We start from the raw sequence: 27,345 nt of genomic DNA, 5'->3' as shown, positions 1-27,345 counted from the left end.
TATACAAAAACGGCCACCCCTCAATTCCCACCAAGTGGAGAAGTCGGTGCAAATAGAAATACCCATTTACAAATTACATATACACATCAGAGTATATTATTAACACATTTACACAATCACAACTATGAAACCTGCAGCTAACAGTGATTGGTTTCTCAAAAATAAAATGCAGGGAGAAGCATGAGAAACGTGCTTACATTATTACAAAGGCAGAAACAAGATGAATGCTACTAATATTAAGAATTTCTCAGCTACTTTGAATCTGTGGATTTTGGATGCCAAGTGATGGAGCTGCAGCATATGCTTTTACAAGAATACAAGGGTTGCAAGGAGGGCTGCAAGATGAGAAAGGAAGAAGGGTGGAGGGACCTTAGCCTCCCCATTTGGTGGGGTTGGAGCCGCTGCTGCTGCAGACCCGTTGCCCGGAGCCGGCGCTTTCTCCGTAACAGGAGGCAGAGGTGGCTCAACCACATCATCTTCAGTCAGTACAGGGGAAGGAGCGTCAGCCGGTGGCAAAAAGGAGGAGGGGACGAAACTTGAGAGCTCACCAGGACGTACAGGCTTCATGTAAGTTGGCGTTTTATCGCCCAATCCTAAACAACGGTTCCCTGCAATCCACCAAATCACCAAATATAATTAACATAAGGGCCAATGTGACAAGTTCGACAAAAGCCTCAAATCAGTTACACTATGAAGAACGAGGTCAAGTAATCGGTTGTAAGCTCCAGAGTTCCATCCGGATGATGTGTTTATTGACATTTTGGTTCAGAAATGACAGATCTGATCCTGTCTCATCCCTTTGCTCCATGCTTGAGAAAGAAGAGAATGAACTTTTGTAGCTTGAAAGAGCTAACATCCCTGATCATCTTATTCCAGAAAGAATGGTCAATTTCACTCTCTGTTGGCTTCTTTTTTAGCACAAAATGGGAGATTATAGGAACTACGAGTATGGAAACTAAAGACACCTGAAACAATACTTTCTTAAAAAGTTACGACAATATGCAGGGACGTAACACTATACGGACACATAAAACAACAACAATCACAAGCCTTAGTCTCACTAGGTGAAGTCGGCTTCTTGAATTCTAGATCTCCATTCATTTACTCATGGTGATATCCTATATAAGTCCATCATATCCTATATCATGTTAAAAGGTTAAAAAGTTCAGACACACAAGGAGGAGTAAAGTATATATTTATACACGTGAGAATAATAAATTCATGTTCTTCATCTTTTACATTACAATTAATACTAGAAAATTGCATTCATAACATGTTGAAAATACTATATGAGGAAAGACTAGTTGATATATATAAAACACTGTTTGTTACTCCATAATTGATTTTCAACTTACTCTTTCAATTTTGCAGTTTAAGTAGTTTCTTTTTTTTTTTTGTAAATTGAGAGTTTTAATAGTTTCTTCTTTGTTAAATAGGATTTGTTAGTACCCTACATAAATAATGCTTATTGTATTCTAAAATAGATCTAGATTGAATACGAGTTCATAGAAAAATCTGTTCCTCAAATAGAGATTTGTTCTTATCACAAAAAAAAAAAAATAATAATAATAATAAGAGAGAGTTTTGTTATGAGTTTTAGGTTCTTAGATTCGTTCTCAAAAGTGTTTTATAGGATTTTAAGACTTGATCTCAATGTTGTTCCACATCTATGAAGCACAAACACCGGAACATGAGAGACTGGATATGGAGACACAATATTTTTCAAAAAAGTAGGATAGGAGACAGTTGAGATACAATAGTTTAGAAAATATTTTTATACTTTTTAAATCATAACAAAGTATCAAAATTGTATCCCAAACTCACAAATATACATTTAAAATTAAGCCAAATTTCCAAATGAAGAACTCTAATCTAAGCAGGGCCGGTCATGAGATTTTAGGGGCCTTAAGCTAAAATTTTTATGGAGCCCTCTACGATTATATTTAAAAATAAAATTAATACGAATAAAATTTTTTTATTATCTAAAATTTATAATATTTCACTTTAAATTTACTCTTTTAGTATTTTTAGATAAAAAATTAATAATTAAACTATTATAATTAATTTGTTCCAACATATATTTTTTAATAGACACCATCGCCAATCTATTAGTGTAGATTCACTAATAACAGAGGGATCATAAATATTGAAATATATATACAAAATTAATTGATAATTTAAGAGCTAATAAAAAAAAATCAAAAGATATACCTGATAAGTTATACAACGGGATGATGAGAACAAAAATGGAATCGCTGAAGAGAAGGCATAGTTGTGAAATAGATTGAATTGAAGACCTACGTTTGCGCGGATTGATGACAGATGCCAGTGACAATGGATGGATAAAAAATTGAGAATGGGAGGAACTGAGGAAGACGATGGAGTCGCGGCCACTGCCAGATACATGGAAATAGTTGTGATACAATCATATAAGGGGGAGACTGAGATTAATTAAAAATACATGGAATAGTTGTGAGGGAATGGGTGTCATTGTCAGGCGCATGGGAATGAAATTGATTATTAATAAAGGAATGTGAGAGATTGAGGTAAATTAAAAATTATAGTGATACTCATGGGATTAATTATTGATAAAAGGAAAGTGGGAGATTGAGATTAATTAAAAATTTACAATGGCTTGAAATGGACATAGCCCTTAACATCTATTCAATACTTAAGTTTATGGTTCTTAATTAATTTAAAATTTAAAAATTGAAATAGGCATGGGTCCCCAAGTGGCTTGAAATGGGCATGGGCCCTAGGCGGCTAGACAGCCTATGCCCAGAGCCGGCCCTAAATCTAAGTAATAATTAATTCAAAGTCCAATGAGATCTTTGTCCTTCACAAGCCAATTGATGTTTAAAGCGCTAGAGAATAGAAATGTGAAGGATATGAAAATTAAACTTTCATACAAGTGTCCACATAGGGGAGAAACACATCTTACTTGTGTCCCCTCCCATAGTTTAACAAGTTTTAAGAAAGTGTCAGTATCTAGTACATTGGTGAGACTGATACACAATCCCTAGAAAGTGTCTATGCTTTATAATTCTATATCAATTTGTATAAAAATAACTCTTGATCTATTCTTAATTGCAATCAAACTTACTGCTTCAACTACAATGCCATACCCTAATCTCATTCTTATTCCTAATCCTAAACCATCTTCTTGGTTAAGACAATAAACCGAAACATTTATTTCTATTCCCTTCTTCGCTTACAATTTATGTCTAGTTGCCATCAAGACATTAGGTAGGATCGACGGTAGCAGGAACAACACACCACAAGAGATGATCAAGGGCAATACTCTACCAAACTTGCAAGGAGGGTTTCCCCTACCTAAGGCCTTCCTCAAAACGGCTCCAATCCTTACATTAGCAGATATTTAGGTCAAAGCATGTGAAAGAGAATTAAGACAAAGGAAATAGTTAAAAAAAGAATCAGACCAGTTGTAGTAGTTGGTCATGCATGCTTAAGCAGGTTAGAATCTTGGGGCCACATTGGGCTAAGATATCATAATGATTTGAAGGTCATGACATCCAAATGAGGATTTGGGCCTACTTGCTTTATCTAATTTTTCTTTAAATGTTTTTCTTTCCAAGTTGTTACTGCAGAAATCAAGGATCAAACTTGTGATCGACACCATGGATCCTACACATGATATCTAAGCATCAGATAGACTCCCGCTATATGCTTATCAGAAAGAATATGTGCACTTACTCTTGTATCTAGAAGCTGTCCCTGGGAATTCTGTGATAATGCCATCAATTTTAGCAAGCGTCACAAATGTGTTGATCTGTACATTTGCGTCACAAAGGAAATCCCAGGCTTGAGAGACAAACTCATTTCTGAAGATTCCAACATATACTGAAAGGTTGAATGCCTGTAGCTTTGATACAACATCTTTAATACTATTTATGAAGTCCCCGCGGAAAGAAAAGACAGACCCCTTTCTGACTACCACAGAATTGGCAAACTTCTTGATTTCTGTTATGGTCAAGTTATCAGCATCACGGATTGCATCTGGAACCTTGTAAACAAACTCATAATTGCTTTTCTCCCTTAACTTGATCAGAACTGCACTGTCAGTGGACTGAATCATAACCTTCTTGACCGTGTCATTGTTGTGGCTAGCATTTTTTAGGGCATCAAGAACAGCATCAATTACACTTAGTCCCTGCTTTTCCGCTAAGTAGGCTGCATCCTGCAAGGGGGGGAAAAAAGCATACATGAGAAGGATTTCGGTCAGCCTAGAGTCATGCAGAGGAAATAAAACATTTCTTTTCCTTTTTTCTTTATTGTTGTTAATTGTAAATGCACGCAACAGCACAACAAGAAGAAACTATATTAATTACAGTGTGTGGTGTCTGACTGGGGATCTAGAATTCATGTTGTAGACCCTACTCGGTGTGATTAAGATATGTCATCGTTTTGGTCCAGTCGCGAACTAAGTTTTGCTGTAAGTTAGAAGTTGTTATCACCTGTTGAAGAGATAGAAGGCAACTCACAATATCACTTCTTATAGCCAGAAAAAAGTCAGTATGGTGTACGGTGCAGGTAGAATTTTCAGAATCATGCACAAAACTAATTTTTTATGCCCAATGTATTGCAACTATAAAGTTATGTAGGAAATTATGTATATGGTGACTGAACATGAATAAAAAATCTACTTACTAATTTTAGAGGTGACTCTTCAGAAAGTGATAGGATTTTCTTTTCATTAGTTTTGAGATGTACAAACAGTGTGGAAGTAACCATTGTATGATTCTTGCTCCCCTAAATGTGAAGCAATGACGACAACAATCACAGGCCTTAATCCCACTAGCTGTTCTACCCCTCACTGAAATGTGAAGTATTAATCAAATTTTAAAGACACCAAATGAATAAAAAAGATGACTTGGCAATGTTGTTCGAGTTCTTTCCAATTATTTTCATTTCTTAATCACTTTGCAGTGTTCTTTTGGCACTACAAAGTCATTATAAAAATATTTTTTAGGTTGAAAACCCAAGCATATATTCAACATTTTCATCTCAATTTCTATATTGCCACCTTGCCTACAGCTCATCTGACTACATCATCAGGCAAGCAAACAAATGCAGGAAGCTCATCTGTATTCCACAAGTGACAAATATAGACTCGCTAATGTGAGAATTCCTTAGAAATTGTTTAGAAAAAAACTGAGAAAGACAATTATGGCAAACTTACTTCTATGCTGATCAATACACCAGAAACAGAATTAGCATTATTTGCGAGGACCAGAAATTCAGACAATGTCATGAGCTTAACATCCTCTCTGAAATTTGGCGGATTACGATACAAATTGTAAAGTTGTTCATATGGATCTGATATTTCAGCTGCAGCAAAAACAAGAGAGAGAATCATGTTATGGTGCTACAACCATTAATCACAATAAAAAACAAAAAGCACTGTTGGCAATTTCTTCTACATAAGTAAAGTAAGAATGGAGGATGAAAAGCAATAAATCAAGTGCATACAAATTCTAAGAAATGGGAAAAACATGGCAAATGTTCAATTTAGCAACCGTACTGCTATTGCCACCTGAAACATCTATGACAAGCATCAGAAGGAAAATTTAATCCACAGAAAAGTGATAAATTAAAAATGTAGAGGAAAGATGACAACTTTCCTATGTGATGAACTCGACTCTATAAAATCCATGTTTTCAACTACACAACTATTTTCTATCAAGCCCAAAATCGTTTCCATTTCATACTTGTTGGTAGTTATCTTGGATCTTTGTAGGGTGTCTTAAAGTTTCAATACAGCAAATATGATGACACCAAAAGTCGCATTAATGAAAAGTTTGCCCTAGCCAACTATATTGTCCAACCTCCACCCGGTTATGGCTATAACTAAACCAGTTAATGTAACTTGCTTAGGGGATGGAATGAGTGATTGACTTGAGCAGGCTTGTGTGGTCACATAAAAGATCATGAGAACAGTATGGCTAATCAACTTGAGCAAGCTTGTATAATCATATAAAATATCATAAAACGTAATGGAAAATGCTATTTGTATAGAAGCATTATTATAGAATGCTTTACAAGGATGATATATTGCGATATATTTTGTTCATCCCCTTCCCCCTCTCTTCCCTCTCTCTCCCCCCTTCCCTCGCCACTGCAACCGACCACCCGCCGCCGTTCTTCGCCTCAGTCGCCTCGCCTGCTCTTGCCGCCGCCTCGCCTCGCCTCGCCTCGCCCCGTCGCCTCTATAGCCTCGCCCCATCGCCTCGGCTGCCTTGTCGCATTGCCTCGCCTTGCCGCTAGGGATGACGGTGTGAGAGGGAGAGCGAGAGAGAGACAAAGGGAGAGACAAATGGTATTGGGTCATTTGAGTCATTTATTATAGGGGCAAAAATGGGTATTTTCATTGCCCTATAAGTGTTTCTGTAACCCACCTTCTGTACAAATAGCATGACCCAAACATAATAAGGTGTGAGTTACAATTTGTCCCATTTTGATCTCGTGTATAAGTGTAATCAGATTATTCATATAGTGAAGCGAGCTCTTCTCATCGGAGCTCAAGTGGACGTAACCCCTATTTGGGGTGAACCACTATAAATCTCTTTCCTCTTGTTTTGTTTATGTTTTAATATCTGCTGTGTTTGTGTTTATACTCTCGGCTATTTGAGTTGTTTTAGCAGTGTTTGATTTTGATGGTAAAATGGACTTACTCTCTCTGTTTTATTTGTAACAGTGGTATCAGAGCTTCCAGTTTGCGTATCCTAGGGTTTTTCTGAGTCAAAATTGTGTCTGATTCTTTTTCTCGAAATCTAGGGTTTCCTTTCTTTCTTTCTGAAGGTATTGTTTTAAGTCCTAGGGTTTTCTGATGAGCCTTTGTCAGCGGGTGTTTACTGTACAAGTCTCAATTAGTAATCTAGGGTTTTCTAAGGCTTTTTCGTGCAACACGAAAATGACATCAACTCGATTTGAAATCGGTACATTTGATGGAAAGGGGGATTTCGAAAGTTGGAAAAAGAAAATGAGGGTTTTCCTCTCTCATCACAAAGTGCTTATAGAACTCAAGCCAGCTAATCATAAATGGTCACCTGAGCAGCTAGCTCGAACTAATGAAATCAGAGAAGAGGCTTTCAATTTGATATTCCTCCATCTTGGTGATTCTGTAATTCGTAAGGTTGACGGTATATCTTACCCCCTTGATCTCTGGAATAGATTAGAATCTTTGTATTCTGTAATGTCTGCTCCTAATTTGATTTATTTAAAAGGCATGTTGTTTAACTTTAAGATGAATACCTCTAAGTCTATGGATGAAAACATTGATGAATTTACTAGACTTACTTTTTTATTAAGAGGTACTAATCAGGCTTTAGGTGATACTAGTGAAGCCATGATTCTGTTAAACTCATTACCTAATGACTGATGTAGTGAAGCATGCTTTACGTTATACTGGTATAGTCCCTAGTATGGAACTTGTTATTTTTGGTATTAAGTGATAGTTTACTCTTGGTAATAAAATAGTTTTGATAATGACTATATGAAAATCAATCTCTAAATCTTTATGAGTAAATATTTATGGATAAGTTTGTGAAAAACAATCTTTAAATCTCCTTGAAGCAAAGTTATGAAAATTTATATAAGAGAAATGTTGAAGTGTGGTTGAGTGTGGTTTGTTTCAAAATATATTTTTGATAATCTCAACTTGCTTTCAAAAGCATCAAAATGAGGATTTGTTAAGTTTTCAATCTTTTCAAATGGATAGTCGACTATGTGGTTTAATGCTGTTGACTATGCCTAAAAATAGTCAACTATGTTATAAGGATAGTCGACTATGCATAAGGATAGTCGACTATGCTGGTTTGATCTGTCGACTATTTAAGGCTTCTGTCGATTATTTTTCACTCTGTCGACTATCATGTAAAGATAGTCGACTATGACTTTTCTTCTGTTGACTATATTTGTTCATGATTTTCAAAATCCTCTTCATATTTTTACATCTGTCGACTATGTGAATATGATAGTCGACTATGGGTAATTTGTGTTAGACAATAGTCGACTATGTTTTCTTGTCTGTCGACTATGTCTTGTTTTACTTGAAAATATAGTCAACTATGCAGTTTCTTCTGTCGACTATATCTTTTGCAGAAAGCTTCCAACGACTAGTTTTTCAATCTCTAACGGTCACAAAACGGCTAGTTTCGAGCAAAGCTTTTGGGAAGCCTATAAATACAACTAAAGGATAATCAAGGGAAGGCTAATGGATGGAAAGGAAATTATTTGAGCTTACATCGTATATACATTTGTATTTATATTGACTGTAATTTAATTTTCTCTCTTCAAGGCTTTGATCTTCACTTGTAATTATTTACTTCAAGCCTTGTATCATTTTTTAGAGACATTGTAACTAAGAGATTCATCTCTTAGATTCTCTCCAATTGTACACTTCTTATATTTCCTAGTTTATGTAGCTAGAGGGCCTACTTGGTTTAAATAGGAGGTTGTATTTCCTAGCTTGTGTAGCTAGAGGGCCTACTTGTGTAAGTAGGAGGTTTTAGTGAATCGGTTCAAATCCTTAGTGGGAGCTAAGATAGTGGATTAGGCTTGGTTTAAGCCGAACCACTATAAATCCTTTGTGTCATTTATTCTTCTTGCTTTACATTTTTCATTTCATATGTTCTATGTTTTAAATCACTAAAACCTCAATTGGGTCAAAAAGTTTTCAAGTTCTATCAAGATTTTTAAAATATCCAATTCACCCCTCCCTCTTGGTGTGTGCCATAGCTCCTCCCAGTCTAACATTAAGGCTAGGGAACTAGAACTTAGCACATATAAGAAAACAGGCAATAACTTGTTTGTAAAAGGAAATGCTGATAAAAGAAATTATACAGGGAATGTTGAACAATTTAATGGGTCAGGGCGAGAGGGAAAAAAGAAAGATAAGAAGGAAAACAAAAACAAACGAAATGGAAGTGTTACCACTATGGGAAAGAGGGAGATATAAAGAAATATTGTTATGATTATTTGAAAAAACAGAAACAAGGGGGCAATATAACTGTGGTAGCTAGTAGTTCTAACTGTTTAGTTGAGGTGCTTAATGTATCTATTTGTTCTGTTAAAAATGAATGGATTATGGACTCTGGTTGTTCTTTTCATATGTGCCCTAATATTGATTGGTTTCATAACTTTAATAATAGGGAAAGTGGAATAGTTTATATGGGTAACAACCATTCATGTAGTATTCCAAATAAAGGTGATATTACTCTTAAGTTGCATGACAACAAATTAAGAACACTCACTGATGTAAGATATGTACCTGGTCTTAAAAGAAACTTGATTTCTCTCAGTACACTTGATGAGTTAGGATTCTCTTACAAAGGTGAAAATGGTTCTATGAATGTTTTTAAAGAAGAAGATTTAATCCTAACTAGTTTAAAGAAAAATGGTTTATATGTTTTAAATGGTTTTTTTCACTCCTCTGTTAAATTAAACTCTGCATGCTATGTTAATACTGATAAGACAGAACTATGGCACCTGAGACTTGGTCACATGAGCCTGAAAGGTTTGCAGGCACTGTCAAACCAAGGATACCTTGGTTCAGTGTCTGCTGAGTCCCTCGATTTTTGTGAACCATGTGTGCTAGGCAAACAACACAGGATGAGTTTCCATAAGGGAACTCACCTGGCGAAGGCATGCCTTGAGTACTTACATGCAGATCTGTGGGGACCTTCCCAGGTTCCCACCCATGGCGATAACAGGTATTTTCTCTCTATTATAGATGACTTTACTAGGAAGGTGTGCGTATTTCTGCTAAAAACAAAAGATCAAACATTAAAAAAATTCAAAACACGGAAGATTTTAGTAGAAAATCAAGCTGATAGGAAAATCAAAACTCTTAAAACAAATAATGGGTTAGAATTCTATAACAAAGAGTTTGATGAATATTGCAACTCCCAGGGTATACTTAAGCATAAAACTATTAGAAATACAACCCAACAAAATGAGGTAGCAAAAAGAATGAACCGAACCCTCCTTGAAAAAGTGAGGTGCCTATTGTTCACTTTTGGTTTGCCTAAATCCTCTGGGCAGAGGCATTGGCAATGGCTTCACACCTAGTAAATCGAAGTCCTTCTACTGCTCTTAATTTTAAATGCCCTGAAGAAAAGTGGACTGGAAGAAAATTAAACTTGAAATATCTAAGAATTTTTTGCTGCGAAGCCTATGCTCACTAATCCGAAGGTAAGCTGGAACCAAGATCCACAAAGTGTGTATTTTGTTGGGTATCAGGAAGGGACTAAAGGATATAGGCTATGGGAAAGGCAGTCTAAGGGTGTTAAAATTATTATCAACCGTGATGTTATATTTAATGAAGTTGTTTACCCTTGTAAATTATCTAACACAGAAGAAACAAACCAACTTAGTAACACAGATAATTTTATCAGCTTAGGAGGAACCCAAATTGAGGTGGAGCACCCAGCTATATATGATAACCTACCTGGTGCTCCAGTTATACCAGAACCTCAACTAGAAGGTGATCCCTCACCCATATCAAACTTGGACCAGACCTCTGATCATGAGACTGATCATGAGGAACAAAATGATAAAACTGAGATTGAGGTGCAGCAGCATGACTCCCTTCAACATGTTCTTGGTGATTACCAACTTGCCCGAGATAGAAACAGAAGGATTGTAAAACCTCCTCTAGGTATGCTTATTCAGACTTAGTATATTGTGCCTTGATAGCAGGTATTGAAATGAGGAGCAGTGAGCCTTCCTCTTATGAGAAGGCTGTCAACTCTAAGGAAAGTCAGAAATGGCAACAAGCCATAGATGAAGAAATGGCCTCCTTGATGGCCAACAGAACTTGGATTCTTATCCCTCGTCCAGCAAATCAGAAGTTGATCCAGTGTAAGTGGTTTTTCAAACTAAAAGAAGGTGTGTCTTCTAATAACCCTATTAGATATAAGGCAAGACTAGTAGCCAAGGGGTTTACTCAAAGGGAGGGAATAGACTATACAACAAATTTTTCTCCTGTGGTTAAATTTAAAACAATCCACGTGATGCTTGCAGTTGTAATTCAATTTGATTTAGAACTTGAACAGTTAGATGTTAAAACTGCATTTTTGCATGGAGACCTTAATGAACACATTTACATGGTTCAGCCTACTGGTTATGTTGTTTTAGATAAATCTAATCATATCTGATTGTTGAAAAATCCTTGTATGGCTTAAAACAAGCTCTAAGACAATGGTATAAAAAAATTGACAATTTTGTCCTAAGGGCTGGTTTTATTATAAGTCAATATGACAATTGCTTCTACTTTATGCTCTCTAATATTCCTATTTATCTACTGTTGTATGTAGATGATATCCTGCTAATTAGCAAGTCTAAGTCAAAGATTAAGGAGTTAAAATCAATGCTAAACACAACCTTTGATATGAAAGACTTAGGCCCTGCTAAGAAAATATTAGGAATGAAAATTGAGAGGAATAGAAGCAATAATAGCCTCAAAATACATCAACATGATTATTTGGTAAAAGCTGTTCATAAATTTGGAATGCAAAATTGTAAAACTGTTATAATTGCCTTGGCTGGACACTTTATTCTATCTAAATCTCAGTTTCCCACATCCAATTCCGAAATTGTAGAAATGGAAAATGTCCCTTATGCAAATGTAATTGGAACAATTATGTACTCAATGATAAGTACCAGGCCCGACCTTGCATACTCAATTTCCTTACTCAGTCGATTCATGTCAAACCCTGGAAAACTTCATTGGGATGCTTTAAAACATTTGCTTAGGTACATAAATGGTTTTGTAGGTATTGGTTTAAATTTTAATAAAAGGTTTGATACACTTGATCTTGTTGGGTATGTTAACTCTGATTTTTTAGGGGATAGAGATTCCAGAAAATCCACCACTACTTTTTATTTTACCTTGGGTGGAAATTGTATCAGCTGGAAGTCTCAGCTGCAGCCACTTGTTGCCCTGTCCTTTACTGAGGCAGAGTATGTGGCTGTAACTGATTCCTTCAAGGAAGCCATATGGTTTTAAGGTATTCTCAAGGAAATTCACTTGCTTCAAAGCAAAGTGGTGGTTTTCTCGAATAGTCAAAGTGCCATCCATCTGTCCAAAAATCCAGTGTATCATGATCAAACCAAACATGTGGATGTAAAATATCATTATATAAGGGAAATGATAGCAAATGGAACTGTGGGTATCCAGAAAGTCTCAACAGCCAACAATCCTACTAACATGGGCACTAAGGTATTGACTGCAACCAAGTTCAAGTATTGCTTGAATTTGTTGCATATCGATGATGGCTAATTCTTAAACCATCTAAAATAATAAAGGTGAGAATTGTAGCATGCTGCACTCATATGTCAAATATGATTTCCTAGTCATTTGATGCTTCAAGGTGGAGTTTGTTATTTTAATGAAGCATCAAATGATGCCAAATGGTTGGAGGGCCACTTGGCAACTGTGGGCTACCCTTTGGGCGCCCACTAGAGGGCCACTTTGGCAGCCACCTTTGGCCAAAGCCCAAGCCCTTTTCTTTTTTGCCTTTTATCGAATAGTCTGCTGCAGATCGTCCTTTGCACTAATTCATCCAAGCCGTTATTGTGCCTTTATTCTCTTGCATCGCAGCCGTCCAGTTGCTTTATTTATTGCACGCCTCAAGATTGATGAAAGGATCGGGGGAAGACGAAAGAAAAGAGAGGGGTTGGCCGAGAGTCTTTCATGTTTAGGGTTTTACTCTCTCTCTCTCTCTGTAAATCATTTGTACAGTCTTCATCTTCATCTGTGTTCATGTGTGTTCTCTGGTTCATTTAAGGTAAGCTCCTAAGCTGTATTGAGTAGTTTTGAGCATTTTATTTAGAGAACCAGGGTTGTCCCGTTTTGATCTCGTGTATGAGTGTAATCAAATTATTTATATAGTGAAGCGAGCTCTTCTCACCAGAACTCAAGTGGACGTAGCCCCTATTTAGGGTGAACCACTATAAATCTCTTGCCTCTTGTTTTGTTTATGTTTTAATATATGTTGTGTTTGTGTTTATACTCTCGGCCATTTGAGTTATTTCAACAGTGTTTGATTTTGACGATAAAATGGACTTGCTATCTCTGTTTTATTTGTAACACTTATCTAAAAGGAAAATAAAATAATAGGCTGAAGAATCTCCACACACAACAAGAAGAAAAGAAACCAGTGGTTCAACTTACGTGTCAAACTCTGAATCTCACTCCATGTTAGACTGAAGGTAAATATTCCCGTGACTCCCTCAAGTTCTGGAATTTGTAATATAAGGTTTTTGAAATTTGACTCAGCAACATTTGTCTTATCTAAGAGGTTAATAGAGCCCAAGCAAACTGGTATCCCATCCTTTGACATTTGAACAGGACAGTCAAGAACATCTACACCATCTGAAATGGCCCTCTGATAAGCCAAATCAGTACAACCAGGGTAGTAATCACTTGATCCTTCTGATGAGATAACCAAAGGGTTTGCTGAACCAAGAACAGGCCAAAACAAATATTTAATAACTATTCGCAAATGATGCATCAAAATATAAGAAAAAACAATACGGACTTATAACACTGACACAGGAAAACGTAAAGAGCATAATCCATTCATAAGAATGAGGCACTACAGTAGTGGTGTACCTTGTGCTTTCATGCGTTTTCCTATGTGGGAGAAGCAGCCTGCATTTTCAGGAAAAAAATGTATATATGTTTTAGCATGAGTAGATGTATAGGAACGATTAGAAACAATTTCAAGCAGCAACTTCAACAAATCAACTCTAGCTAGGGATGGCAATTTTTACCCATCCGGTCAAAGTGGCAATTTGGGGTCACGGGTGGGGATAGTACTGCCCAGCCCGAACCAGAATCCTTATATATATTATGTACATTACTTATATATTTACATTTCATATTATTATTTATATTTCAACACATAAATAAGTTATTAAGTCTGTAAAGGATAAAAATACATTAAAAATATTATTTTAATTTTTGCAATCTTAATTTGTGGTGAATGTTTTAATCTTAATTATAGACAGATTAATTTCGATGTTGCAATTTCTTCTTATTTAATATTATTTTGATTTTGATTATGGGTTTGGGTATGGTTTGAGGCCGATTCATTGTTGTTTTTGTAGGTGATTCGGTGAACACGTTGGGTTGATTTTCCCTACCCAATTGGGTTTGGGTTCGAGTTCAAGGCCAAGGATGGCACTTCCTGCCACCAAATTGCCATTCCTAACTCTAGCGTGCAGGGTGAGAATTTTCCTGACACGCATTGGCATATAGATTTATTTCTAACCTTTACTTGTGATAACATCCTAGCATGGATCCATGCTTTGTGCGATCATAGTCTTAATTTATCAAGAGAACAAAATTAGACATGCATTCAGCAGTAATGCTCAAAAGCTTTTGAGCACAATGATAAACTCAATTTTAAATTGCAAATCACTGTTCTATGTTCCAACAGTAATGCCGAATGATAACAAATTGATATGCTCATTCCCAGACATGATACACTCTTTTTTTAGAATAGAATTCTCAGTTAAAGGCGAACCCAGAATAATATTAGTGCCTAGAATAAGATCTCTCAAAATATCTATCTCCATGCCCTCAGTCAATTCTTTCTATAACTAATAACAAAAAATAAAGTACTATAACTAATAACTTACCTATGGCCTCCGATGGAGTTATTGGAAAGTCAGAAACCACACCGTCAACAGAGAAGTTCCCATTGTCGATAAAATGCAGATACTCAGCTATAGGATCATAGGCGAAATCATAAGCAAAATCGATGTCATTTGCAAAATCTGATGCAAAAACTTCTAGACCTTCTTTATGAGCATCGAAGACAATTGAAGTATGAGGCTGTAGATATCGATATTCTACAGGCCATATGTAAATCTTAGGAACCAGAATTCCAGATGCAAATGTCTTGATAAACGTAAGATTCCTTAGCAGAGAACCATAAGTTTGGTTGGTTGAAGGCTCAACTTCAGCCTGTCCCAGAAACCGGAAGATCAACTTTGTTTTGCTTGGTTTACGGGCCAGTATGCTCGTCAAGAAGCTCACCTCTGGTGAAGAGATATAATCAACTTTAGTACTCCTAAACACAGAAAGTATATAGCTTCTCATACTCAAGTTTTGTTGGCTGAAGAATGCGTCATGCTGCTTCGTATTACAACAGAAATAAGGTTGATTCAAGAGTTAGCATTGATCCCATGTCTTGCATAACTTTAGTATAATACACTGAATGAAAGTATTAATTCAATAGAGCAAAGCAATTACCTGGACATTCAACCATAATTCTGGTGGATACAGCTTAGCCACAACTTGAACGGTAAGAATTTTGTATATGCCATCATAGTAAGGGACACGAGCAGGATTTCCCTGAATTACTATAGAGTGACAGAAAAAAATGAGTGCCGAGATTTCCAAGAAAAGATGTCACATTTAAAAGCAAAGAACAAACTAAACCGGTTTTATGAAGTAGGACTCTGAACTTTTTAACAGGGCAAATGGCTAAGATGTCAAATCAAACAAGGCGTGGTTAATGCCAAAACCAACCAAGCAAGGTACAATCAAAGACAAATCTAAGCCCTTAACGAGAAATAACCCATGTGTTTGGTCATCAATCAGAATGAACAAAAAAGTCATTTCCGGTCATCCAGAAGACATCAAAATTGAAAATAGAGGTCATGTTAAAGCTATTGAGTACGCCCCTTGACCAAACCTGAAAGACAGGATTTAGCCAACTAATAAGTTTTGACACTGCTTGTCAACCTGATGAGGAAATAAGGGGGAAAACCCTGAAGATCCATAATTAAAGAAAGATGACAATGTAATACAGTTTGATTGTAGACATTGTAGCACAACAATTTCACAAATCAATAAATTTAAGGGGAAATGGAATTTTTTGGGTAAAACAACCAATTAGTTTATCTTACAACAACAATCACAAGCCTTAAGTTAAGCCCACGGAGTGATGTCAGCTACAACAACAATTAGTTACTGTAGTTTAATCAAAAAACTAACCAAATGCGCTTTTGGGGCAAGTTAATGCAATGAATGGCACTAGAATAGATATAAAATTTGATGTTGGCTCAATAGTATCCAAGTTGATACAACTAATGAGAACCAGTCTCAACTACTTGATATAAGACATACATTTAAACGATCTCAAATATTAGCCAAAATATGTCAGAATAGGTTTATATTTGTTGTGTAGCTTGCATGACATCAAAGAAGCAGGGATACAAATATAAAGAAGGACTGAGATAATGACACAGGATATAGTAATTCAAACCACAAAAAATTCAGAATATGGATAATGGCAGTATTGACCAAAGATGTAACTTTATGCATTTTTACTACTTATATTAAAAAAAAATAATATTCTAACACCAAAATAAATAATTCAAGAGTCAAAAAAAGTCACAATATAATACATTGTCAAAATTTAGAAATTAACAGCGAATATTCATTAACAAGACAAAAGAATAGAATAATTATTCCCAATTTATAAACTCAACTTCATCAAACTAGTCCACATTGGGGACACCACTTTTTGGGTCTAATATGTATTTTATTGTGTCCCACATGTCATCCTCAACATGAACTTGTAGGATACAGATACAACACCAATTTCGAGGGTTAGTGATTCAACACACAAGGTTCTATCGGTCAATGCATTGCAAATAACTTACAGATAGCATCTACAGAAACCAATACAGCCATGCAGTATATAAGAATGTCAAGTGCTACACACACTAAAAATAAGTCACTACAACATAAGGCTATCAAACAGCAGAACTTACAAGGGACATTTGCCAGGTCATTGATGGTGAAATCCACAGAGAACCATCCTGACGTCTTTACCCCATTAACATAATAGGTATTACCCTTGTTCTTATATATATGTTTTATGTAAGAAGCATTGTCAAGAGTGACATCGGGAAAGCAAATGCCAGCTCCATCTTTTGTCAGCTGTACATCACACCAGTAGATAACATTGGGTAAGCTGGTCTGTCGAGCAAACTCGTAAGCACGTCCACTGGAATCAGGAAATATCCCTGAGAAGCCACCACGTGCTATGACTAGAGGTGCATTTTCTGATAAAAGAGAACCAACTCATTAAGTTTGTGGGCCTTTAGCCTAAAGTAAGGAGGTATAAGTAACACAAATTTTGAATATAAATCCGAAAAATCATAGAACATTACTTATATACAGAAGAAAAGTTCAAAATTAGTTGATAAATATTTATGGATCTTCCCTTTTTTAAAAAGTGCAATGGGAATTAAAATATTCTAGGCACTAGTGCCACATTAGGATAGTCGCATGATGCCTTCAAAGTCATCTTTACTTTCATATGTTTTGATCAACAGGTAGTTATACTAATTTGGGATAAAAAATAAACCACAATTAAACCATCAAACACACAAATGAACACAAAAATTTTACGTGCAAAACCCAAACTGAGAAAAATCATGGGCAGAAAAAATAAAATATCATTATAATTATATTGTCACAATAATTTTCAAGTACCCAATACATATTTATAAATCTACCATTCATCTATAAATGTATATAAGAAAGGATTTACATAAATCTATAGTCTGATCATAAGATGAGTTACGAATATAAATCTTCAATTATAGATGTGTCCTAATTATAGTCAAATTTAAAATTTCAATTACAGTCAAATTTGAATTTCGGATCACCATTATCACAAACTCCACATTGACACGAAATTTGAATATATAATTATTCATAATTATTCTCTCTTCCAACAAAATCACGGAGAACTAATCTCCTGATGAATTCCAATCAAATCTATACAATGCTCAAATTTGGCAATAGGTAGTGACTTGGTTAACATATTTGTAGGATTATCATGAGTACTGATTTTTTTCACAATAACATCACCACGACCAATAATATCTCGAATAAAATGATATCTCACGTCAATGTGCTTTCTTCTCTCGTGAAACATTTTATCTTTAACAAGAAAAATGGTACTTTAACTATCACAATAAACTGAACTGTCTTAAAGATTCTCACTGATTTCACTAATCAACCCTTTAAACCAAATAGCTTCTTTAACAGTCTTAGTAATTGTCATATATTCAGCTTCAGTAGTAAACAATGCAACAATGGACTATAAGTCAACTTTTCAACTGATAGTGTAATACCCGAGAAATTTGGGTAATTGAGAAAGAAGAATTTTATTAGAAAAATGAGATTTGAGGAAAATAGGTATCAGAATAGACCGAGAAATCGACCGAATCGACTACAGGGAGTACCCTGGAGCCGACATGCCTAAAGAAAATGATATGGTAGTGTCGAGTACTTTAAGAGATGATTTATGGAATCGAAAGAAATTGGATCAGAAATAGTTTTCGGTACAGCTAAAAATGTAGCTACGGGATAGGCTGTAAAACCGAATTATTGTAGGGAGGTTCCGGAAAGTCAACAGAACCCTGAGGGTATTCAAATTTGGTATGTGGAGAAACTCTTCAGTGGTTTTTGGAAGAAACAAAAGGGTTTGAGGCCAAAACAAAGATTAAGGCCAAAGTGCAGTTTATCGAATTCACCGGAAGGAGGTCGAGATGGCAATTTTTCAGAATCTTTCAAGAAGGAATGGAAGTTTTTAGGACTTGAGAGACTCAATGGCAATATTGGAAAGTTCAGGGCCTTTATGAAAATGGGGTAAGGCATAAGAGACAAAAATAGGTGGGGCAAAAGTGTAATTTTTCAAAGTGGAAGGAGGAAAAAAGCTGCCATGGATGACCAGCCTCTACTAGTCATCGACCAGCCACTTCTAACCATGGGGAGTTCGAGTAAAAGGGTCGGGTAGGCTTCTGGGTCTGCCTAAACTGACAAGGAAGCATGGGTTGGCCGAATTTTGGAGATATTCGACCGGAAGTTTGGCCGAATTTGGGAAGCTTCAAAAGTCATCATTGCGGTCCAATTTAGATGCAATTGGGTCAACCCACGGGCTGTAGAAGTCTCAAAGGGGTCAAGTTAGCAAGCCTTGAGCGTTTGGAAGCTCGGATTGCCTATAAATAGAGATGGCCAAAAAAAGGAAGAAAATTAATTTTGTAAATCCGTGAGTTTGTGAATAAATTGGGAGAATCGGATAAAGGGATTTTGTTTCCCATGTCCTAAGCTTCATTTTTGTGCAATTTGAGCCATTTTGGTTGAGAGATGAGTGAGATCCGAAGCCATGTTGGAAAAACAAGCTTCTCCAAAAAAAGAGCTTGAGCAGTCTAAAAATGGCTCGATTTGAGGGATTTTAAGGTATTATCTTGTAGAAGGTGAAAAGATGAAGCCATAGGTTCATACGGAAGGTCAATCGAAGTCCGGATGAATAGATACGGCCAAAAAACCAGGCGGGTCGCGTGCTGTCCGACGAGCTAAAGGTTAAAGAAGACCGGCGCGTGGAGCACATGCGCTAGTTAGCCCTGCGAGTGGGAGCGCTTGGAGCAACTTCGAGAGAAGCGTGAGGGTGCATCCAAGCTCCAAAAATTCTAAAAAGAAATTGTTAAATTCCTCTAAAATCAAGATCTAGAGGGTTATGCAAAAATATTTGGGTTTGGCCTTCCTAGTGTCTCGATTTTAGCATCAAAGAGCCTCGTTTTGCATGAAAATACAGTATCCGGGCAAGTCCAGTAATTTTCTCTTGATCTTCATAGGTTATTATGATTTTTCGTGAAGAAAGATTGGAAAAAATAGTTTTGAAGATATTTATTTGAATTTTTAGAGGTGAAAATGAGAGAAAATGATGAAATTATGAGAAAAATAGGTTTTTGATGATTATATATTGATTAGGGTTCCTTGAGGATTAAAGTGATGTGATTTGTGTAAATTTTGAGTTTGGCACGAAAATCGAGGTCGGACACGCAAATCGTGCGCATTTTTCAAGGTATCCTGAATTTTGTCGAATGTGAGTTTTCTACCCTCATAAAAATTGATTTGACTCTATCTTAAATTTGATTTGATCCATGCAAATGTTTTGCTGCATGTGAATGGTTTTAACTTGTGATGGTTGTTTTCGTTGGGTTTGTCTCGAAATGTTTTATGCATGTGTATTGAATTTTATGATAAATTATGTACATGAAATGTTGTTTATGCATCGAGTTATGTTTTGTGGCATTGGCGTGTTTTTATGGGATGTCAACCTAGGGTGACGGGTTGTACATATGGGATGGGACGTCAACTTATAATGTGGCACTTGAAGTGATAGCACTAGGGAAGCGTGTCAAGGGAAAATGCCCACTTGTGACGGGGGCTGGGAGTGAACACCACACTTGCGAGTCGGCAAGTGGCGGGGCTAAGAGTGTACACCACCTTGGACCGGCAAGTGGGGGCTGCGAGTGGACACCACCCCAGATGCCTTGCGCGGTAGTATTGTTTTCGATGTGGACGTGGATTCCCAGGATGGTGTTGATCATCATTTGGCCATGATTTGTGTTGACATGCTCCGTAAGCTCCTGAGTGGGAATGTAATGATGATGGGGTGATTCCCGGGTTCATGCATTAACGTTACTCCCTCTTAATCTAAGATTGTGTTATGCCAATGTGTTGATGTGGTTGAGTTGCCTTTAGTTTGCATTTTCCCCGGTTAGGGTTAAGTGCTGTGTGGGATTCTCTTGGGCTGAGTTTGTCATGATTTTCTATTGTTTCATGTCTTGCATACATTCATGAAAATGTTTTGAATTCTCACTTAGATGATTCAGCATCTAATTTTTGGACTTCGTCCCTAAAATAGTCAACGTTCCAGGTGAAGGTAGCAGTGCAAAAGGAAAGGAATTGTCGAGGATTGACGACAACTTGTAGGTGGATCGTAGCATGTCTTTTGGATAAAATGCTTTTCGTTTTGATGATGTCATGTTAGACGATGGTACGATTTTGGATATTATGGATAAAGTGATTTCAGATTATGTACCATATCAGGTTTCTATCTAGCTTTCGCATTTGTTTATGATGATATTACCTGTCTTAGCATGATGTTTTTAAGTTTGATGTGTTGAGAAGGTAATTGGGATTGTCGAGGAAGTTATGGATTTAAGTGTTGTGTAGTGGAAGTGCATATCTAAGAAAGTTCTGGTTAAAGAAAGACTTGGTATTTAAGTGCCTCCCTTTGTGACTCACCTCTTTTTCCTAGGAACTTACCTAGTATACTATTCACGTACAGACGTTATATTATATATTTATAGAAAAAAATATATCCCCAAAATCTATGATGATGTTTTCTGAATTTATAACGCCCCTCGGTTGGAGCGGGGTCTTACAGATAGCATAACCACTAAATGTGAAAATATACTTAATAAGCAATCTTCTTTTGTCAAGATCTCCTATAAAATCAGAATTAACAAAATCTATGACTCCATCTCTAGTCTTTCCAAACTTTAAATACACATATGCAATACCACGTAAATATTGCAAAATTAATTGGATTGGCTTCCAATGTTCTTTACTATGGTTACTCATATATCTACTAACCACACTTACTGTATGAGCCAAATCTGGGAGTATATAGTCCATAGCATACATGAGACACCCCACTACAATAGAGTATGAAATTCGCGACATTTTGTCAATTTCAACATCTAATTGTGAAGACATACTGGATGAAAGTTTAAAATGTTCAGCCAATGGAGTACTTACAGGTCTAACCTTCTTCATGTTGAATTTAGTCATAACTTTCTCAATGTATAATTTTTTACTCAGATACAATTTACCTGCCTTAATGAAAATCTAATATTTTTTTCTGTAAGCAAGAGTATATTGACAAAAAAAATCGCAAAGCTTCTACAACTAACGCTAGGGTATACCTAAGGCAACCTCAAAAAACTAAACAAGCCAGGAGAAAAACAACAAAAGAACAACTCTAAAACAAAGCTAACATGCCATCATATTTACTTTCAAATATGCAAAAGACTAGCACTGTAACACCCCAAATTTTCCAAGTGTGTTATAACTTCAGATTTCAGGAATTTTTTTTTTTTTTCACACCACAACGACTGATATACATATATTTCTCAATAATCCTAATTTCTCCTTCTCAACCTAACAAACCCGATAATCATACAACTAAGACAAGTGATATCATTACAAATGCGGAAGTTAGATCAAACCTGATATGGTACATAACAATAATGCTTTATTTATCATATTGAAAACTATTCAAGATGTCTAAAAATACATTACAAGGACATCATCTCTTGCAAGTGATAATCAAACGTCTTAAACATATCCAAAACATACATAAGCTCACACATAAATAAACATATGCTAAACATGCTACAAGCGACAAATTAAACTTATTCTTCAGCTATCTCATTTCCCTTAGAATTATTTGTCGAACTTGGAACGTCTGAATATTCCAGGAACATAGTCCAATTAGAAGATCAATCTTCTAGTGAGAAACTCCAAAATAGTTTATATAAATGCATGAACAAGTATAAAACATATGAGGAAACAACGAGGACTACTCCAAAGTGCCTCGTGAACATGTTAGCCTCCTCTAACGAGAGCTTTCTCAATGACGCACGCATAGCGCCTCTCGGGAGGTCCCTAACCATGTCACTTTAGCCTGACCTCATAAAACTCATGCAAACACCACATCCGTTGTCCCTTAGGCTCACAATCTTCCCCACGAGAGCTTTCTCGATAGTGCACGCATAGCGCCTCTCGGGGGATATTCAACTTTTACCCTCAGCCAACAACAAATAAGTGCAATAGTATGGTCACACGAATTTTATAAATGCAATAGTTAAAAAGCTAATAGCATATAAAAAATACATTTCATATATGCAACATGATTTCACATAAGAGAACAACAAGAGTTTACGTACAAGAACTTCACAAAACACGTTTTATGCAATAAAAGTCTATCATAAGAGAACAAAAATAAGATTTGGAGTATAGGAGTCTCACCTTGAAGGTTTATCTCTTGGAAATTACAATTTCATAGCAAACAACCTAGATTTCTGCATAAAACACACGTTTCAGTAAACTTAATCTCCAATATTTTTATATAGGGTTGAGGGGCATTAAATATGGGTCATAACTGAAAACTTTCATGAAAAATAGGCCCCACACACTCCCTCACACGCCCTGGGAAGGTGGCTCGCATGCCTTCACACGCAACCTCTTCCTGGTATGTGTATCTCACGCGTTGTTGTGAGAGCATTGCGTCACTTTCATATTTCGGCCACATCTCATTCGTTTTAACTCTGATTCAACCTCCGTTTGAACCTACGGGTCCTTCTTTCCCCCTCTACAGGAATATTAAAAAGAATAAACCTACCTTGCCGATTTTCTAACTATTGGGGATGAATTCCAGTGAAGGCCCAAAACTCCGGTGAGGCTCGTTCTCCCCTACTTCTCCTCCGATTTTTTCCCTTCTTCTTACAGAATTTCCTCCCTTCTCTCAAGAGCAAGCTCCTCACCTTAGAATGCCTCAATCCTTAAACTCCTTTGGAATGATTTGAGAACAATCCATGGCCTTTATTTATAAATTATTTGGACCAATCACATGATGCCACTTGTCTCAAGATAAGCTTTGGACTCCAAAGACTCAAAGCTATAATTGAATGTTACTTGAAATCCAAAGCCTGGATTGAATTTTGAAATTCAAAGTTAGAATGTAATGAATTTTGAAATCCAAAGCTAATATCCCAAACTTCTTTCAAATACCATTTTAGCCCTTATTTCAAGTCCTCAAGTTTTGATATTTTACAATATAAACCCCTAATTTCATCCTTATTTCGTTTGGGTAATTCTATAATTGCAATTACACCATCAAACATCAAATTAATTCTCATCGAGATACTTAAAATCCAAAATTAATAATTCAAAGTTACTCAATAAGTACGATTTCATCACAGCGCCCTCACAGGACATTTGTTTCATCCTAAAACCATCTCAAGGTTGTTCTATTCACAAAATTAGAACCTCCTTAGGGTTCCGTGAATTTCTCGGAAGCCCCTTACCATCATTCGGTCTTTTAGGCAACAACTTAGCTATACCGAAAATCGTCTTTGATTTGATTTCTTTCAGCGTCATAAATCATGTCTTAAGACACTTGTCAAAGAAATACCTTTGTCTTTAGGTATCTAAGCTCCAGGGCACTCTCTGCAGCTAATATGACAATTTATTTTACTATCTAACTAATCTTTCGGTATTTTAAACTCGTCTAAATTACGTGGCAATCTCACGAAAATGTGGGGTATTACAAGCACCATCAAGCTGGGTCCGTAATCATTGGTCTTAAATCTTTGGAAACCTTTTGAGCTTTCTTTAACGCATTCTTCTTCTTCTTCTTCTCTTTCTTTAACTAGGACTTTGATTTAACAAGAACATACCTCGATTTATTTGTCCTGTCAGATGCAAAATCCTCCTCCTCCACTCAATCTCGTTTACCCCTATTCTCAATATCCATATCTGACTCATCAACACATCTTCCTTTCAAAGGAAGATTCAAATCCCCAAGAGAATGGTTGTCCATATCCTCCTCCATAAGAGAGCAAAATCTGTTCTCCATCAATGACCCCACCACAGTTGGCTTAACAGAAATAGATTTAGAGGCATTTTTAGCAATCTCAAGAATGAAAATCTAATATTCCAGTCCAACAATGGAATATCATATTTCAAGGTTGCTATTGCCAAGATCGAATAATCTCAAATAGTGTCGAAAGATCACTAAAAAAGGCCCAACAAAAAACAAACCAAGATAGTAGATCTGGGCAACAAATCTGGGCAAGACATATTTGAATCTGTTAGAAATGGGGTGGACAGATCTAGGCGAATATGATTTGGATCTATCAGATTTGGGCTAGACAGATCTAAACAAGTCGAATGGATCTTGGTATATCTGATTTGGATCTATTAGATCCAGGTAAATCTAGGTAGTACAGTCAACGGCACTAATGGCAGAAGACCAGGAGCGGATCCAGAAATTTATATAAGGGGAGGCTGAATTTTTTTTTTTTTTTTTTTTTAAGATGTAGAAATGTAAATTACAGATTTTGGGGTTGATTATAATTTGTTTAAAAAATAATTTTTTAATTATGGGCTGCCTTGGGCTTTAGCCCAAGGCAACTCACACGTGGATATCCTCCTACAGAAGACTGTTGGCTATGGTGGAGAGTAGTCAATGGTAATAGCGTCAGCAAAGGCAGAAGTTGAAAGGGGAAGCTAACGGTTATGGTGGATACGTCGGCGACAATGGCAAAAGGCTTAAGAGAAGGCTGACGATAAGTTGCAATGGCCGATGAAGACTAACAGGTGGCCAGAGAAGTAAAAGAGAATCTGACAGTTGGTCATGTCGATCAAAAAACGAGATGCTCGATTGATGGACCACGATCAGAGAAGACGAACAAGTTGCCGGATAAGACAAAAAGACTATTACGTCAACCGGAGATGACAGACAATTGGTCGTCACGATCAAAAACTGCAATTTGAAGGTTGTATGATGCAATCTACAACAACTATGAGGAAGTTGATGGCGGTCGACGACAATAGAAGAACCAGTGGTTGACAACAATAGTGACAAGAAAACCCTAGGTGATGAAGAAGATGAAAGGTTGTAAATCTGACAGTTGAGATTGAAAGATGGTGATGGTTTTATCCAACGGCCTTGATACCAGTTTGTACAAATTTAGGATAAAAAACAAACCATGATCACAAAACTTTTACGTGAAAAACCCAAATTGGGAAAAACTATGGGCAAGAAGAAAAAAAAATCATTATGATGATATTGTTATAATAATTTCAAAGTATCCAATACCTATTTAGAGATTTATCACTCATCTATAGATGTATACAAAAAAAAATTATATAAGTCTATAGTCTAATCAAAAGATGAGCTACGAAGATATATCTTTAATTGTAAATATATCTCAATCACAATCAATTTTTAAAGTCTCAATTATAGTTAAATTTAAATTTTGAATCACAATTATCACAGTAGCCATATGAGTGTTTGTGTTATGCTACACATTGAATGGCAAATATTCATCAACAGAAGGAAAATGAAATGCTTCAGTATTTAAAACCTAAACATGCTGGCGGAATCCGTTTGAAGAACTGTCATATAATGTCAACTTCAAGAGTTCTTTTTAGCCCTAATTTGTTAGTATACGATGGCCCTCAACATTTCACCTTAGATTGTATCCCAAACAGCACAAATAAACTCAGCATTTTCCTTTCTACCATTGAAGCACAACAATTTCAAAACCCAGCAAACCTGAAAACCTAAGTCTTAGGGAAGTAATAATGGACACAAACTGAAGCACATGTTCTGAAAAACAAATATTTTCTCAACAAGCCAATAAAAATCCTCCTAAGCAAAGATAATCTACTTCCATCTTTCACCTTTAATTACTTCCCATTCTTCCAAACACAAAAGAATCTATCATTATCACGACTCACGAGTTCACTGCAGCTAAGCGCTTCTTGAAAGGAATAACATGAGAAGACTTGGTATCAAACATTCATCCTTCCCTGTTTCTCGGAAATCGAACAGAGGTCGGGAAACGCGATCGCCAAAAGTTTTGAAACGAAGAGACAACGAAGAGAGAAGGAATTTACCGCTCAATGTCTTCCACAAAGTGTTTCCATTGCTACATGTCTTCGCAGAAGCCAACATCGCCGAGCAAAGGTGCAAAAGATGCAACAATGACCATAACTTCCACATTTCGCCGGAAAATGCGGCCGCTCCGAATCTTGAGGCGGTTTCCGGCGGAGTATTCAGGCAGCCAACAGCGAGACGCTGTTCTCCCCGGAGCACGCAACACAGAGAGACACAGAGACAGAGCACTTCCTCCGGCTGGCTGGCCACGGGTGAGAGAGAGTGACGACGTTTATATCTCTTCAAACAGTAATACTAATTTTAGAAAAGAAAATTTAATTAATTCCAGTTAAACTAGTGTTTTAAAAAATCAAATCAGACCAGCCAGTCCGACCAATCCAACCACGAGCAAAAGAGAGAGAAAACTTGTTGAATAGTCAATGTTGGTCTACTCCAAATGGCGCCAAACGGGTCAGTTGTCAGGGGCTCCACCCACAAATTCTGTCCAACACACATTTATAAACAATTCGGATTCCCGCCTCCACATGCTGGGATTGTACGGGTGAATAGGACACAGTAATGAAGCATCGGCTGCCACTTAGCTTACCAACTAGCCATTAATTTTTAGGGATAATTATAGGAATTGACTAAGTTTTGTAATATTAATTTTATTGTTATTCAAATATAATAATAAATTTATTTATAATAAAAAACATCATTGTCAAGTCTCTTCATTAAATTAATATTAATTTTATCTTATTCGTATAACTCT

At 36.4% G+C, this 27,345-nt stretch overlaps 1 protein-coding gene across 2 annotated transcripts; it reads right to left on the bottom strand.

Moving 5' to 3' along the window:
• Window positions 1-26,847, bottom strand: LOC127791464 (glycerophosphodiester phosphodiesterase GDPDL3-like). 2 transcript variants are annotated; one of them, XM_052321362.1, is made up of 9 exons: window positions 26,594-26,847; window positions 16,813-17,106; window positions 15,284-15,393; window positions 14,668-15,163; window positions 13,637-13,675; window positions 13,196-13,480; window positions 5,201-5,349; window positions 3,715-4,198; window positions 1-608 (listed from the first exon to the last, which is right to left on the bottom strand). In XM_052321362.1, exons 1-9 carry the CDS (start codon window positions 26,697-26,699, stop codon window positions 307-309), a joined length of 2,265 nt encoding a protein of 754 aa, XP_052177322.1. In that variant the 5' UTR covers window positions 26,700-26,847; the 3' UTR covers window positions 1-306. The 2 variants fall into 2 exon arrangements, with proteins under 2 accessions (XP_052177322.1, XP_052177321.1); XM_052321361.1 differs by lacking the exon at window positions 13,196-13,480.
• Window positions 26,848-27,345: the final 498 nt, after the last annotated feature.

This window comes from Diospyros lotus, chromosome 15 (genome assembly GCF_014633365.1).
Source record: "Diospyros lotus cultivar Yz01 chromosome 15, ASM1463336v1, whole genome shotgun sequence".
Classification (NCBI taxonomy): Eukaryota; Viridiplantae; Streptophyta; class Magnoliopsida; order Ericales; family Ebenaceae; genus Diospyros; species Diospyros lotus.
This window is presented reverse-complemented; position numbering and strand designations above follow the sequence as displayed.